At 48.2% G+C, this 14,924-nt stretch overlaps 6 protein-coding genes across 6 annotated transcripts; 3 read left to right on the top strand and 3 right to left on the bottom strand.

Annotated features, from left to right (window-relative positions):
- Positions 1-2,766: 2,766 nt before the first annotated feature.
- On the top strand, positions 2,767-5,102 carry EJ05DRAFT_473848 (L-ornithine N5-oxygenase sida; the record flags this gene model as incomplete). Its single annotated transcript, XM_033743482.1, has 4 exons — positions 2,767-2,866; positions 2,920-4,012; positions 4,060-4,576; positions 4,629-5,102. Coding segments are annotated over exons 2-4 (1,597 nt in total), but the record flags the coding sequence as incomplete, so codon positions are not given.
- Positions 5,103-5,414: 312 nt separating this feature from the next.
- EJ05DRAFT_473847 (uncharacterized protein) lies at positions 5,415-6,580 on the top strand. The gene is made up of 2 exons (XM_033743481.1): positions 5,415-5,820; positions 5,897-6,580. Exons 1-2 carry the CDS (start codon positions 5,446-5,448, stop codon positions 6,449-6,451), a joined length of 930 nt encoding a protein of 309 aa, XP_033603775.1. The 5' UTR covers positions 5,415-5,445; the 3' UTR covers positions 6,452-6,580.
- Positions 6,498-7,805, bottom strand: EJ05DRAFT_497875 (uncharacterized protein; the record flags this gene model as incomplete). The annotated part of the gene is made up of 3 exons (XM_033746601.1): positions 6,498-7,192; positions 7,247-7,368; positions 7,729-7,805. The coding sequence occupies 3 exons, from the start codon at positions 7,803-7,805 to the stop codon at positions 6,498-6,500; spliced, it is 894 nt and encodes a 297-aa protein (XP_033603774.1).
- A 1,476-nt stretch (positions 7,806-9,281) lies between these two features.
- On the bottom strand, positions 9,282-11,668 carry EJ05DRAFT_483703 (uncharacterized protein; the record flags this gene model as incomplete). Its single annotated transcript, XM_033745280.1, has 5 exons — positions 9,282-9,332; positions 9,526-9,768; positions 10,006-11,428; positions 11,478-11,565; positions 11,599-11,668. 5 exons carry the CDS (start codon positions 11,666-11,668, stop codon positions 9,282-9,284), a joined length of 1,875 nt encoding a protein of 624 aa, XP_033603773.1.
- A 728-nt stretch (positions 11,669-12,396) lies between these two features.
- EJ05DRAFT_259666 (uncharacterized protein) lies at positions 12,397-13,794 on the top strand. Its single transcript, XM_033740248.1, has 2 exons — positions 12,397-12,706; positions 12,764-13,794. The coding sequence occupies exons 1-2, from the start codon at positions 12,548-12,550 to the stop codon at positions 13,637-13,639; spliced, it is 1,035 nt and encodes a 344-aa protein (XP_033603772.1). The 5' UTR covers positions 12,397-12,547; the 3' UTR covers positions 13,640-13,794.
- On the bottom strand, positions 13,795-14,913 carry EJ05DRAFT_259672 (uncharacterized protein). Its single transcript, XM_033740249.1, has 2 exons — positions 14,823-14,913; positions 13,795-14,761 (listed from the first exon to the last, which is right to left on the bottom strand). Exon 2 carries the CDS (start codon positions 14,514-14,516, stop codon positions 13,950-13,952), a length of 567 nt encoding a protein of 188 aa, XP_033603771.1. The 5' UTR covers positions 14,517-14,761; positions 14,823-14,913; the 3' UTR covers positions 13,795-13,949.
- Positions 14,914-14,924: the final 11 nt, after the last annotated feature.

Here is a 14,924-nt window from a genome sequence, read left to right as displayed (position 1 = left end):
TGGGTGTAATTATCAAAGCTATTAATAGTAGTGTATCGGAGTAGTTGAAGTCTCGAATTCGAATCCTGTGGATGTCGTTGATGTCAGTATTCGGATCGTGGCGTTGTGTATATTTTGTACTAGGTGGCGTATTATGTAGACCGCACAGATTGAAGACCTACACTTTTCAAAGTGAAGTGTGTGGATTTGTACCAAGAAACAAGTTTGGATCTATTTGCACGGAATTTCAAGGTACATCAACGTACAGATGCTACTAGTTGATGCTGTCTTCCCCTGTCTGTTGACCCAGGCACGTGTCGGCATTTGCCCTTTGCGCTCTAATTAGAATGTTCACCGAAACACTGTAATTGTTCAGATGGCTGAAAAAGCATAATCACGTTCTGATGTTAGGATACTGAACCGGTCTACCGATGGTGAGACTCGATTCGAGCCAGCATTAGCTTTATAACGATGTAACATCCTGGACGAAAGCGTGGGGATAGTAGAATGGAGGGCGCCTGTAGTGAGTCGCGACGAGCTTGTGAGGACAGGGCTGTAATGGGTCTAAAAAAGGGTCCCGCACTACCAGTATTGTGACATGACCGATTATGGAAGATGTATCGAACATTGTTTCGGCCACCAACATCCTCACTGTTCAGGTGATGGTTGTGAGCCACCATAATAATAAAACAGGTGGATCCGACGCCTAGGATCAGGTAGATCCATGCGGATACATATACCCCACGTCCTCTACTATGGCTACATAAGTACGCTCAACCTACCCACTCGGGCCTAAGCTACCCACCCATCAAAGCACCACTGCAGAGAATAGTCACTGCACTGCTGTATCGATCGTCCATGTTATACTACTTGAGAAGGTAGACACATACTCATGCGTCCAATCATTCGCCAGACATCAACGTTCATGCAAAGTCATCCGGTCTAGAAAGCAACTTACTGGTTGACGGTCCGAATCGACTGTTCTTTGTGTAACAAGGACCATAATTATACATGAGGCGTTCGCAGAACTTCGTGTGTCAGCACATATCAGACGCTGACGAGTGGCTAGTTGCCACGAGGCTGAAGAACGGGCCGTCATGCATGCAAGACCGTACTGTTAAAAGCATAGATGTTTGCATATTCGATCAAAGAGCCCTAGAGTCTGGAGACTAGAAGCAGGCACTGATAGTGCCACATTGTGCCGATCCCTGTGGCCGTATGGGGCAACGAACTCCAAGTTATACTTTACTATGTACGCACGATTTATCGAGTTAACATACAACTAGAAAGAGCTTGATGTGCACAAGCTGCGTGGAAGTCATCATGAATACCTTGTAGTTGATTGGACCGCAGCGCCCGGAGGGCAATTTCGGTATCCATATAATATTCAACAGCATCACAGCGCCTACTTCATCTAATGAATCAATGCATGACCAGATGATTGGCACATTCGCAATGTGCAAGTCGCCGAGCCAGTGTCAGGCCACCTCCCTGAAACATGGGAACTTTTCGCAGAATGGAAGGTTGCATGTCTTCTGGACGTATCTACCGGTAATTACTTATCAACGAGGCACAACAATGTCCGAAGACTTTAGAAACACCAGACTCATAGCTCATAAGGCCGTTGATGGCTCCCGATCCGGAATGGAAGAGCATATCCCGCAGGACGCGATTCCTTTCAGACCCATGACTTTGAATACAACACCAATGAGCCTTGATGGCAATCTTTCCCAAGTAATAAGTCGTATAGCGAGCTAGTCTCCTGTGAGTCTACATGCTCAGCATTTTCGTTTATTGCCCTCCGCGTCCATAGAAAAACAAAAAACGGGACCTATATTGACCAACTACAATCCACCCAGGCCCTGACATAGCGACGATGAGCGCGGTTCGCTTATGTATACCACCTTGGGTCATGATGCACTCCTGGTAGACGACGAATACGGTGTATTCTGACTATCGTCTCTCAATGCAGAATAGCTTGTATATGATATAGTAATCCACACTGAAGAAGGTGAAGGAGTGGGATCCGTAATCGTCGAAAAGCAATCCATTGCTGCGACACCCACGTTCAAGCCACATAGACGTTAGTGGAAAATAAGCGCGCTATGCCGCACCACCAATGTCACCGAGCCTCGGAGATGGCTCGTATGACGTCTAATCTGATCAGATAAGACAAATGTCCTGATCCTGCTCGGCCGGAGCTGTGGCCCAAGCTTGGTTTCTAAAGGACACACCATGCGTTCCCTATGTGGGCGCCATCTGATATGCTCCGCTGAGCTTCATTCACTTTCTCTGTCGTCGAAGAGCTTAATAACCCTGGCTCAAGCATTAAGTTCGAATGTTGCATGATTCAAGGGCTTTATACCGAGGCTCTTCCGGGCTCTTCTGCGAGAAAATTTTGCGCTTCCAAGACATAAGTGGAGAGAGGAACAGAGAAGTAGGCTTATTCGGGCATGGCTCGAAGCTCCGGTGTCTTATCTGATCCGGAGATTAGATCCTGATCCTGGAAGGTCGTCTTCTTAGCCACTCGTGGAACTCTCCACATTGTGCAATACGCATTCAAATTGAATAACATGGCATTAAGCGTGACATTCTGCATGCGAAGAGTTTTCCTTGACCATGCTCACCCTCAATTTAGATCCTGGACACCGTGTCTACAGACCCACGCCAAGCAGAACCCTGCACGGTGAATAGGTCGCATACACTGGACCCCCCTATATCTCAAAGTCAATGGCTTTTAACGAAGTTGTTAGAGTAGCGCCGTGGCTTGTTGATCGACAACACTCTTCCTCTAGACTTTGCGTGTAAGTACGGGCTTATTTATTCCTTGACTTTGCTTTTCTCTCTCGAGCTGTACATAAAAGCCTCCTGTGTCTCGCCAGACTCAGTACGTCATCGATGAGCCGACTATTAGACATCATACCAAACCATTTTTGCTAGCTTCGGACGATTGACGTCTTCCGAACAACCCATCTATCCGGCACAGGCACACATGCTACAGCTACACACTACTGATTGAGCATCTACGTCAAGACCTCATACTACAAGTCCTGGGGTTACTTCTTTTCGCCTCTTCGTTCAGGTACCAATATCTTGACGTACTATCGATCATGGCACCTCACTTCGACTCCAGGGGCTCTTCACCCCACGATTTGACAAGCTCCACCAGGAATCATTACGCCCACCCTGTCGGTGACGGATATCTAGAAACAACTGATTCTAAAGACTACAATGTCTCCCATCTTCAATATACGGAACCCGACGATCTTCACGACCTAGTATGCGTTGGATTCGGACCAGCATCTTTGGCAATCGCCGTTGCTCTGCATGATTCACTGGATACTCCAAATATCTGTCGTGATCTCCCAAACTTGTCAGAACACCAGCCAAAAGTGGCATTCTTGGAGCGGCAACCAAGCTTTGCGTGGCATGCAGGTATGCTTTTGCCTGGAGCGAAAATGCAGATCTCTTTCATCAAGGATATGGCGACGCTACGTAATCCTCGCAGCGAGTTCACATTTATGAACTACTTGCACAAGAACGGCCGGTTGGTAGAGTTTACGAATCTTGGGACATTCCTGCCGCAACGCGTTGAGTACGAAGATTACATGCGCTGGTGCGCCAACTGGTTCAACGAAGTTGTTGAATACGACCAGGAAGTCGTCCAGATAATCCCTGAAAACCTATCAACCGGAAGCCAGAAAGTCGAGTCTTTCATCGTCAAGTCAAGAAACCGACGGACTAATACCATGACTGAGCGCCGTACACGCAACGTAGTTATTGCAGCTGGTGGCAGGCCCAGCATTCCAAAGCATCTTCCGCAGCGTCATCCCAAGGTCATTCACTCCTCTCAGTACTCTCATGTCATCCGTGATCTTTTTAAGGACCCGCAGTATCCTTACCGTGCAGCTGTCATTGGTGGAGGTCAAAGTGCGGCAGAAATATTCGAAAATCTCCACTCCCATTACCCTAATTCCCAGACGAATCTGATCATTAAAGGCGCCGCTCTGCGCCCAAGCGATGACTCCCCATTGTGAGTATCATAGTAGTTTCTACATGTGGTTCTAATAATCGTCACAGCGTGAACGAGATCTTCAACCCATCACGTGTTGATGATGTCTATCATCAATCACCTGCACTTCGCGCCTCAGCTTTAGCCGCCGACCGCAACACAAACTACGGTGTAGTTCGTCTTGATCTCTTGGAACGCATATATGAGACTATCTACACGCAACGCATCAGGTACAAGTCTGAGGCCGCCTGGCCACACCACATTCTTCCTCACCGCCACATACTGAAGATTACCGACTCCCCTGAGATCCCCGGCGGTGTCCGTCTGCATATCCACAATACGAGTGGTGATTTCTACGTCGAGGGTGAGAATGGAGACGAAGTCATTGACGTAGATGCTGTGTTCGTTGCCACAGGCTACCGACGAAACGCGCACGAGGACATGCTGGAGGGTGCCGAGGGTCTCAGACCCAATGGTGCGCATAAGTGGGAGGTTGGTCGCGACTATCGCGTTCTTTTCAAGGAGGGCACCGTCGTAGAGGATGCGGGAGTCTGGCTGCAAGGATGCTGCGAGAGCACGCACGGCGTGAGTATGCAACCTAGCATGTCCGATTCAGACGTTCTAACATTCATTGCAGCTGAGTGATTCGCTCCTATCTGTCCTAGCATCGCGAGCAGGGGAGATGGTAAACAACATCTTCGGCGCCGATCCCTATCCTACGCAAAGAGGCTCAAAGAAATCCATCAGCTTGAATGGCAGGAGCAGCATGACTAGTAACGGTATAACCAATTTGAACTGAATGGTTTCACTAGTGGTTTAATATGTGCCATGGAGTATGAGTGGCGGAATCTGTGTTAAAGCCGAGACCTTGAATCGATAATTTTATGTAGCAATGAGCAGGTGCAAAGTTTATGGCTGAATGTTTGACTCGTCGACAGCGAATATTTCTCTCAATCGAACTATTACAATCAGTCTTCGTTCAATAGTTATGCCAACCTTACTATTATAGGCATTACAAGGCATAACGTGACGACTGAGTTCTGAAGCTGCTACACGATATTCAAACTACAATGAAGCCCATATTAGCATTCTTCCAGTACACTAGCTAGAACAATTGTAAGGGGACCATAACTTCCTTATTTAAATCTTACAACACAATCAACAAGTAAATTGTTACGGTACGCCAGGGCAATTGAGGATTCTGAAGACATTTAGCTTAGTCTTGAATCACGTCGACACGTCAGAGAAAATTACATCATAGTTTCAACGGTGACCATAAACTTTCAGCGAAAAGAAACTCGATGTATTCAAACAGATATAGACGGATACAAATCCGGTTTAGCGCTCTCTCCTACATACCTGTCCGGCCCCCACCTGCAGCAGTGCATCCATGCAATCCATGCATAGGATAGGTATTGTCCGACCACCACTCGTTCACCCATAATCGGGAAGCAATGAATTCCCCTCAATCGTCTATTTCCTTCACCGACACGCCAATACCGCTCGATGTTCCTCCAGCTCCCCTCGAAGATGCCCCTCTAGCGCCCTCGTCGTCGACCAACAAGCCCCTGCCCCCGCGGCCCCCGCCTAGTCGCACCGTGAGCTTCGCCGACACAGACGACGAATACATCTACAGCACGCAAGACAACTCGTACCAAACACCTCAATATGTATACATCATATACACTCTCTCAATCGCATGCTCCGTCGCATCGGTGGGATGTTTCCTCGTGGCTATGTACATTGCACACCACATACCGTTCGCGAACGAGTGGACTCAGCAGACGGATCGGTATGGCGAGCTAGGGGTGCGGGAGATGATGATACTGGTGAGTATCACCTGGCTTGGCTGTTCCTTACGATGTTGCGCGACAGACGATGGGCAGTAGCTGACAGGTTGAGAAGGGGGGCGTCAACGCAGCGTGGACAGGCTTCAATTTGCGAATGGCGCGGCAAAATACGTATTTCCGGCTGGTGGTGCTGAATTCGATGTACGACTTTCTCATCTGGGCGGCGCTGCTGGCTTTTGCGATACTTGTGTACTTGGTTGAGCTGCTGGACCGCGATAATATGTGCTGGAACTCAAATGTTCCGCGCGACCGGGTGGGCGAGTGTGAGTATTTTAGTGAGCAGATCTTATTACCGCTGGATCTGACCGGGGCCGGGCTACCTATGCTTGTAGCTGTGCTGCATTTTATCCTGCTTATTGCGAGGTGTAGTCTGGATATCCCGGAGTGGTGGAAAGGCGAGGGGCCGTATCCTTATGATGACGTTGGGTTGCAGTTGCAGCGAATGACGACGGAGAGTGGAGATTCGGAAGAAGCGCAGAGACTGGTCCCCGCAGACGAAGAGGATGGGTCTGAAGACGAGCAAACACAGCTGCCGGAGACTGATGCACAGGCTGAACCGCACGAGTCGAGAACGTCCCGTGATGAGGAAGAAGGTCTTATTCAACTATAAATATCCTACCACATTGTCGTCGCTTTGAAGGAGTACCCGTCTCTTCTCAGGACTTCTTCCCCATAAAATTGCCATTTACGACGTGCTGGTCTCTTATCACCATATGTTTATAGGTCCCACCAACAATCGTACTCTTATGCACTGTGCAATGGGCCAACGTCGCGCCCTGTATCACACTCTCCTCCACCTTGACATGCGCCAGTGAGCTCTTGCTCACCTGGGACTGCGTCAAGTTGCAATGTTTCAATGTCGACGCCTCACTGACGCTGGACGCCTGTATGGTGCCGTGTTTGATAGTGGAATTACTGACTTGAGATTTCATGACGTGCGTGTGGGCGAGGGAGGAGCCTGTTACTGTCGAGTCGGGCTCGATCTTGCTGTGCTTGATTGAGGAGGGCTCTGATTGGTACTGCGGTGACAGGTCGGATGGGAGATCACTGCGCGAGCTGACTAGAGCTACTGGGAGCTCATGTGGACGCTGGACTATGTTGGAGTCTTGAAGCTCGCTCACAGATGAAGTAGGCGTCGCAGCAGGTAATTCGCTTGCTGGGGTAGGTGACAACAGCTCGTATGGCGGAGGAGAGGTCGGGGCTGTAGCAAAAGCACTGCTTGGAGTTTCAGCACACATAAGAACCTTGTCGTGTGTCATGATGGCTTGGAAAGGTGAATATCTGCTGCGGAATGAGCTGTCCAAATGGTCTGGTGGTTTCCTACCAGAGATACTAGGTAGTACGAAAGCCGCTGCATATAAACCTCACGGTCAGTGAGGCTGAGCCGCGCGCCGTCTAATGTTACGAATGAAGACGCGCGGCAGAACGAATATGACTACAGCTATAGCAGAGATTTCGATAGACAGCTTGACTTTAGTCGGGGCGTGTGAGTGTGAGTGCGAGTCCGCGATGGAAATTCCATGGAGTCTGAGACAGGTCAGACTATGATGCCTGAGGCCACAACTTCACGACCTGATCCGCGCTTCGGCCGTCATCAGATTCGAAGTCGACATCATCATCTCGGCTTAAGCGATATCGCAGCGGCTATAATCGTGTTTCCCGGCACAGTGTTGTAAACATCGTAAACTTCATTCTAGCTGCAACGCAAAAACCCCCAGCCCATATACAATGCTGGTGCAATATGAAATATCAACATCCCTGCCCGTGTGGCCCTACGCTGCACCCAATGCACACACCGCACACCCGTAGCTGAAAGAATTGCGTTATAGCGTGGGACTTCACCCATCCCACGCTTCAACATGGTCATGCGGCCTTCCACCAACGTACAAAATCACGCAGATGGCGTCGGCTACCGCGAGGGTGGTGTCGTCGCGACGTGCCGTAGTTGGTGCTATGACTGGCATGACTAAGGACTGCGTGGATGACCTTCATTTCTTTGCATGCCTCGCGACGAAGTCTGGTACATTCCTGTGGGGCGAGCTGTTGATCTGGCGATGGATGTAGTTAAGTGTGTTGAAGTTCAGCGTGTATTCTGTTCTGTGCTTGTATATGTGGCTGCCGGCTGTAGCAAGACTGGTCATGATGCTGTGGGCCGACGAGCTCGAATGCCGGATTGGACGTCAACGAAATTGAAAATCTAGATAGAGCCAAAGGCTTGTGTAAATGCGACAGGACCAACATCGTCGAAGGATCATACGCTGAGTTAATCATGGCAGCCTCTCGTACACATTTTTTACGGTAACATAGCGCCGATGCGCGCCTGTCTAGTTTTGAACCACGACGGCAGGATGACCAAATATTGACACTCAGAATTCTGTAATAACATCAATATTATGTCTACAGAGCATTGCTGCAACTGATACCCTATAGTACAGCTCGGAATAGGTGGTATAGGAAGGTGGTGCTGGCCACCCTCCATCTCAGCTATGTTACCGTAAAAAATGTCGGTGGAATGGGACATGGTGAGTACCAGCGAGGCCACAGAACCAATAGGATGAGGATCTCGTGAATTTAATCGTTGAACAACACAAGTATTCTTGACCAAGCGAGCTCCCTTAGTCGTTCAAACGGAAGATATTCCACGTCTATCTCAATCTCTACAAGAACGTACATGTCTACTCACAATAGCAGTATTAGCTCTCCTCCAGAGGCATACGAGCCCTGCCTCTAGTTTAAAAATCTCGTGATTGCCGTTCTCAGCAAATGCACCAACTGACTGTGTTTAAGATCCAAGCCATATTTACATAAAGTATGCATTTCAAAGCATGACTGCCATTACTCGAGTCCAACTCCCAGAATATGCTACGATATTTTAAGTAGAAACCCGACATAGGCCTCAAGATGATCTTCTCTATTCAAATGTCTGTATGCAGAGATCGTCCTGTCAGTGCATTGGCGAGCTGGAAACACTCCTTCCATACTATCATGCGAGATTATATGTTCTAAATACTAAAGAGCATGTCGCTTCTATACTGTTCAAAGGGTATACTAACACCTCTCTTGCCGCCAGCTACTCATATCCCATGTCAGTCATGTCTGAAGATCGTCGTATGATATGTCTAGTTCGAACAGCACCCTGATCAACGAACACATGCGTTTTATTGACGTCTTTAACGCATCCATGAAAACGCTATTTAACATAAAAGGCCACTTTGCATGTTGGCGGAAGACTAGTTTGAGTACACAAATGCAGCTTTGAAGTCGATTGATCGATCCAGTTTCTGTCTGTAGCTGTATGCTCCATATCTTCTGTCTAATTATCTCTTGAGTCTTGTTTTCTCCCTCTGTACCTCAGTTTCTTTAGAGTTGGTCTACCAATCTTCCGCTCTATACAACTCTCATATCTCAAGTTCTCCCTATCATCTAATCTATCCCATTTGTTAGATAGCCGAAGTAATAGTGAACCCCGAGGATTCCTCGATCGATAAATTCTATAGTAGGTTAGTAGAAGGAATGCATCTCATTGTCGCGTCAGTCTGTACGTCTCCAATGCATGTGGAACACAAATTCATTCATTGTTTTGTCGAAATTACCACCATACATTTGTCCCATTGGCTAGGTCACTTTAAAAATCGATCCTCGCAAACACCATGAATAAGCCAGCGCATAACTTGGAACTCTTACCAGACACAGTGTGCGCACTGTACTATAGTCTAGGTTGGCGAGGGGTTCGGAGACAAGACCAGAAGATCTTCGATACGAGTGCTGGGAGGAGATGGGATTTCGGGCGAAGATGGAGACTATATGATGAAGGTTATGTGGGGTCACATTGTATTTGAGGTACAACTGGGTAGCATTGGAGGCGATAGATTTGCGAGGTGTGTGAAAGGGGATTCGAGCTTGTTGATTATGAGAGGGAACACAGAACTGTGTCAGGCGTCCGTAAGGAGAAGTCAATGGACACAAAAGAAATGAGCATGTCTCATAATGTATGCGGGTCCCAACCCATGTCAAACACAATGGAGATATCGATTGAGGTCCTCAGGTTCTCCCTGGTGTCTTTGGGCAGGAATTAATTTTGTCATTTCAATGTATACATAGTGTATTGATGTAAAAGTCGGCTGTATTAATATTAGCTTAGCCTATCTCATATACTTGTCTTACTTCCATCGGAGCTTGCGATAGCTTCGGCGATTGCGTATAAATCTCGCTCTGGAAATGCTCGCTTCCCTCAAACTCAGGGGCGTGGTCTCCTACCAGCTCTTGGACTCCTGGATTCCATTTTGGTTTTTGGGCGTACGAAGGGATTGGTGGTACTGTCGCGGTATGTAGAGCCTTTGCTTTATTCCTGCGTATATAACAGAAGCTGATAATGACAATAATGGCTAGTAGTGCTACCCCACCGATTATTACACCAATGATAGCTCCGATGGGAAACTTTGAAGAGGGTTCTTGTTGGGACGGATTCAGGGTAGACATCGGCAATATAGGATTGATGATGCCGGTAGGACTCGGCTGGCATAGTGAATCGTCCTGTGAGGCTGGGATGGAAACAAGATCGGTATCCGTGGTTGGATTTGCCTCCCAAAGCGTGAATTCACCGATTTCGTGATTGACCAACATGACTGCAGCCGTGAAAAAGTATTTGCCCAGCATCAAAACTTCTACATGTTCGTATTCGTTCTGACCTAACATGACATACTGGATCTTAGAATTGTACGCGACGACACCGGTATCGTTCGATACCATATTTTCTGCGACGACGAACTGACTATTTGGTATCGTCACATTGAGACCAGATTCGAGACCAATGATGATATCGCCCTGGTAAACATCTTCCGGATAGAAGTACACCATAAAGGTGGAATTGGATCCGTCTGTTCCTATGGTCTGAGGGATTTCGGTCATGTAACTCATCTCTTGAAAACGTGTGAGATAATATGACGAACGGGGAAAAGTCATCAAGCTTGAACATTCCGGGCATAAGCACGCTTCTAGATTCGTACTTCCCGGCATGGAGTGAAGCAGACTAGGCATGGATCCGTTTGGAAACTTGAGCAGGATGTCGGTCACTGCCACTACCAGGCCGGACGGACAATCGCCTGGCTCCGTGATCTGACCGGTATGGTTCTTGGCATTCTTTATCTTCGCTGCATCGTAACCTCCTAAGACTAGGCCCCCATCCATTCGAGCACTTTTCTCTGCACCAGAAAGCCCCCACCAGAAAGACCATGCTCGTGAACTGATGGTCCGCATTTGTATAAGTCTTGTAAGTAAAGTCGAATTCCGACCGAGACCAAGAGGATTTTGCGGTAATCCAGTCAAGTCTTGGTCGATGATGCCCAATGGAAAGCCGTCAAGACTAACATTCGACGTGACTAAGAGTGTATCGTTTGCCCAACTTGCCTCGGTAATCGTTGAGTTGTCGACCAGGCTGCCACTGGCAGGAAATAAATTTCCCGCGGAATGAAAGGTAGAAGAATCTTTCCACACAGGGAGCCCACCTCTTTCAGTTGTACACTTTTTTGCTGACACAGTGATATCGCAATATCCAGACTCGTTATATATCCATGCATTGTGGAGATATCTACGATGGGTCAGATCTGCATTGTCCATATTTCATTGTTGTGACGTACGGCACAGGTTGAAAGCTGAGATTCTGCGGTGGAGTGCCTATAGAGAGTGCTGCCCCTCTGAACTTGACAGCACTGGAGATGGGAACATCTGTAATAGGTACGCTTATAGATCGGAATTTACATTCTGGTCCAGCAGCGTATGTATAAGCTACAGTACGAAGTAAAAGGAGTAGTACAGAGAGCGAAGTCATTGAAGTTGGAATTCCTGAACGACGGCGTGTGCTGAAAAGCACGAAAGAATGTATGGATTGTATCGTACGAAACTCGCAAAAAGATGACTTAGACTCAGAAGCAGATCACAAGGTGTATATGTTTTGCGACAAAATATACATATCATAGATTTACAGACTCGCGCTCTCAACCCAGCTTCAAATGGGGCAAGGGGAGGCCCGAAGCGCCCGACGCGACCATTCTTCAGTGGCCTTGGAGGTTATTCGATCACAGACGGCGAAAATAATGAATCATAGGCGCTTTTATGGACGTTCAGGGTACAATCCTGTTCACAATCGAACGTCTGGTCTACGAAGCATGAAAAAGCCGTTTCAGTACTAGGCGTCTTTGTTGCCTCATGAGTTGGCACTTCAGCCGTGGTGTCAAGTTTCCGGTGCCCCATATGAACTTGAAGCTATTCCATCATGTTTAGTATGCCTTCTCCTCGTATATGACGTCGGAAACATACATATCTGTTACTGAGACATATAGACTGATATTGACTTGCGTCTAGACAGGATCGTTATGAGCTTCTAGATGTGGAGAAGAGAAACTATGGTGCATAAAGTACTTGTAACTATGAACAACGGTTGTCAGAAGGTATTAGCCGCCGTTCGATATGGTTGGCAACCTTCATGGCTGTTGTGGAGCACTTGCTGGTTGACTGTGATTGGCCGGACGCTGGCGCCTAAAACTGCAGTACTGTGCCGCAGCGGCGCCTCACGCAAGCAATTATTGGGAGCTGTTCTATTTTTATTATAATTAATGGTGGCATGAATGATTCTCTTTGCGAGACATATTAAGTCCACGTGTGTCATGTTGCATGAAGACATTGTGCTGGATTGTGGGACCTCAACTGAATGATGCTTCCAGCCTCGCGCATATTGAGATCCAAAGCCTTACTAGGGACAGGGGTTGTTATATGGCTTCTCTTCTTATTTCATTACTGGAGGTCCGGAGAGACAGGGATTTTGGGTCATTGGCGAGGTAGTAGTGGCGCCGATAATTCTACGCTTGGCGTACGTTCTATGATCCCGACTTTGGGCATGGTTAGAGCCATAGCTGACTTGCAGCAGTTTCAATCTATCATTGCGATTGCCCCAAAGGATGTTCCGGATAGACTGAAATGGAGACAACAGGGTCTGCTGGCAGCCGCGTCCCGGTCGAGGCTCGATATCACGATACCCGAGATATCGGTGGCCACTGAAGATCAGATCGAGGCCCTGATCAGGGAACAGAATGGCGAGTCCGGCAGAGCGTTCGCCCTGTCGTGGCTCGGCCATCTGAATGCTATTCGCGAAGCTAGCAAACAAGGGACGACGTTAATCATCGAAGACGACGCTGATTGGGATGTGAATATTAGACCAAATATGCCACTCATCGCGTCCGGTATGCGCAATTTGACGCGGTACGGGAGGAATGACACAACGAGTCCGACTTTTTTGCCATATGGCGATAGTTGGGATCTGCTTTGGTTGGGTCATTGCGGAGAGAACATCGATTGGCATTGGCCTATGGTTCGCTTCGAAGACCCGCTGGTACCGCCCTATATCAACTCCTGGGAAAAGTCGATCGCTCCTGATCCAGGTCATATTCGCACCATTCATAAGTCCGTAGGGCCGATATGTAGCTTCGCATATGCGTTGACTGGTGATGCAGCCACAAAGATTCTAGCCGAGAAAGACCAAGGCACTGAGAGTTTCGATATCTGGCTACACATTATGTGCAAAGGAGAGAGGTTGCGGTGCTTGAGCGTCAATCCAGAATTATTCCACCACCACGAAGCTGCAGGCCATCGTGACAGCCTTATCAATGGGGAGAGTGATGAGGAAGTCGTCGAGAAAGCCGTGACGCAGAATATTTGGCACAGCGCTCGGTGCAATACAGATCAGCGCGAGGAGCCTCTGATTGAATGCATGGGAGAAGATGAAAGAGGGAAAGGCGACTGGTAACAGTATGTGATCTAGTAAATCTGGTCCCCAATGCAGATTATGGGGTCGATACATCTTAAGGCTACTCCCGATGAGTAACTGATTCATCTGCCTAAGAAGATATACGGCGAATCTAGAGTATGAAGAGCCTCTCCCTGCGCCTGAAGAGGCCATCCGAAAAGCTGAAGGAAGGAGGGTGCTCCGTCTATTGTTGAAATAGCGAAAAGCTGTTCGGACGATAAAGCTCAAGCAAGCCATGTGCGAATGAATAGATGTTCGTGAGTGCGTATGAAAGCCACTGTGTGACAACGACGATATCGTAGTATGCGTGTCATGGCCCACGTCCCTCCCTCAGCATAGCAATATACTTCTCCATCCTTCTCTGACGCGTCTTCGCCGTCTTCGCACTATGCAATTGCAGCGCGATAACATAGCGGCTCGACCTGCTCAACGTCTTGAAGAAATCCGCTGCATCGCGATCACCCTCCAGCGCGTTCAAGAACTCATCTGGAACACTCAAGTCCCTCTGACCAGCATAGCTAGCATCCCACCGCCCATCCGCCTTTGCACGCTCGACCTCCACAAGCCCAGCCGGCATCATGCGGCCCGTCGCGATTAATTGCTCGACAAAGTCGACGTTGCGCTTCGACCACATGCTGCGCTGGCGGCGCGGCGTGAACTTCTGGATGAACGAGGTAGCGTCGTGGGATTTACGCTGGCCATCGATCCAACCAAAGCAAAGCGCTTCCTGAAGAGCGTCGGCGTATGTGACTGTTTCCATCTTGCTGGCTTTCTTGTAGATTTGAAGCCAGATGCCTGGGATGGAGCTGTTGTTGGCTTGGAGCCATTGGCGAAATGCGGAAGCGCTCTTGAAAGATCTGATTTGATATTCAGCCATTGCGATCTTAGAAGACGCAAACGCTTTCTAAAGGATCGTAAACGTAGTGTGTTCTCATCGAAGCTAGTTTAAGGCGCGAGATGTTGCAGGATTGAAAGTATTACAACATATTGGAAGCAGTAGGTGTAAAGCGCTAAATTCCTAGCCTAAAGCATTGACAGAAAGCCTTTATACGTTCTTGAAAGCCCAGCTCAAGCACATTCGGCCATACCAACCAGAAAGCAAGCGGTCCCGTTCGCTCCCGCCTATTTAAGCTGGTTAGGGGTGGATTAGTAGTTAGGTGGGTGACCACTAGCGAATACCCACTGCTGAATGTTTTGACTTTTTCCACTTGTGGAGGTAATTTTACGTAGGTGCCAGCGTCAGTCGGCTAGAACAAAGATAGGGATGTGACTTGAATGTGAAGAC

The sequence above is a fragment of the Pseudovirgaria hyperparasitica genome, assembly GCF_010093815.1.
Source record: "Pseudovirgaria hyperparasitica strain CBS 121739 unplaced genomic scaffold EJ05scaffold_3, whole genome shotgun sequence".
Classification (NCBI taxonomy): Eukaryota; Fungi; Ascomycota; class Dothideomycetes; order Acrospermales; family Acrospermaceae; genus Pseudovirgaria; species Pseudovirgaria hyperparasitica.
This window is presented reverse-complemented; position numbering and strand designations above follow the sequence as displayed.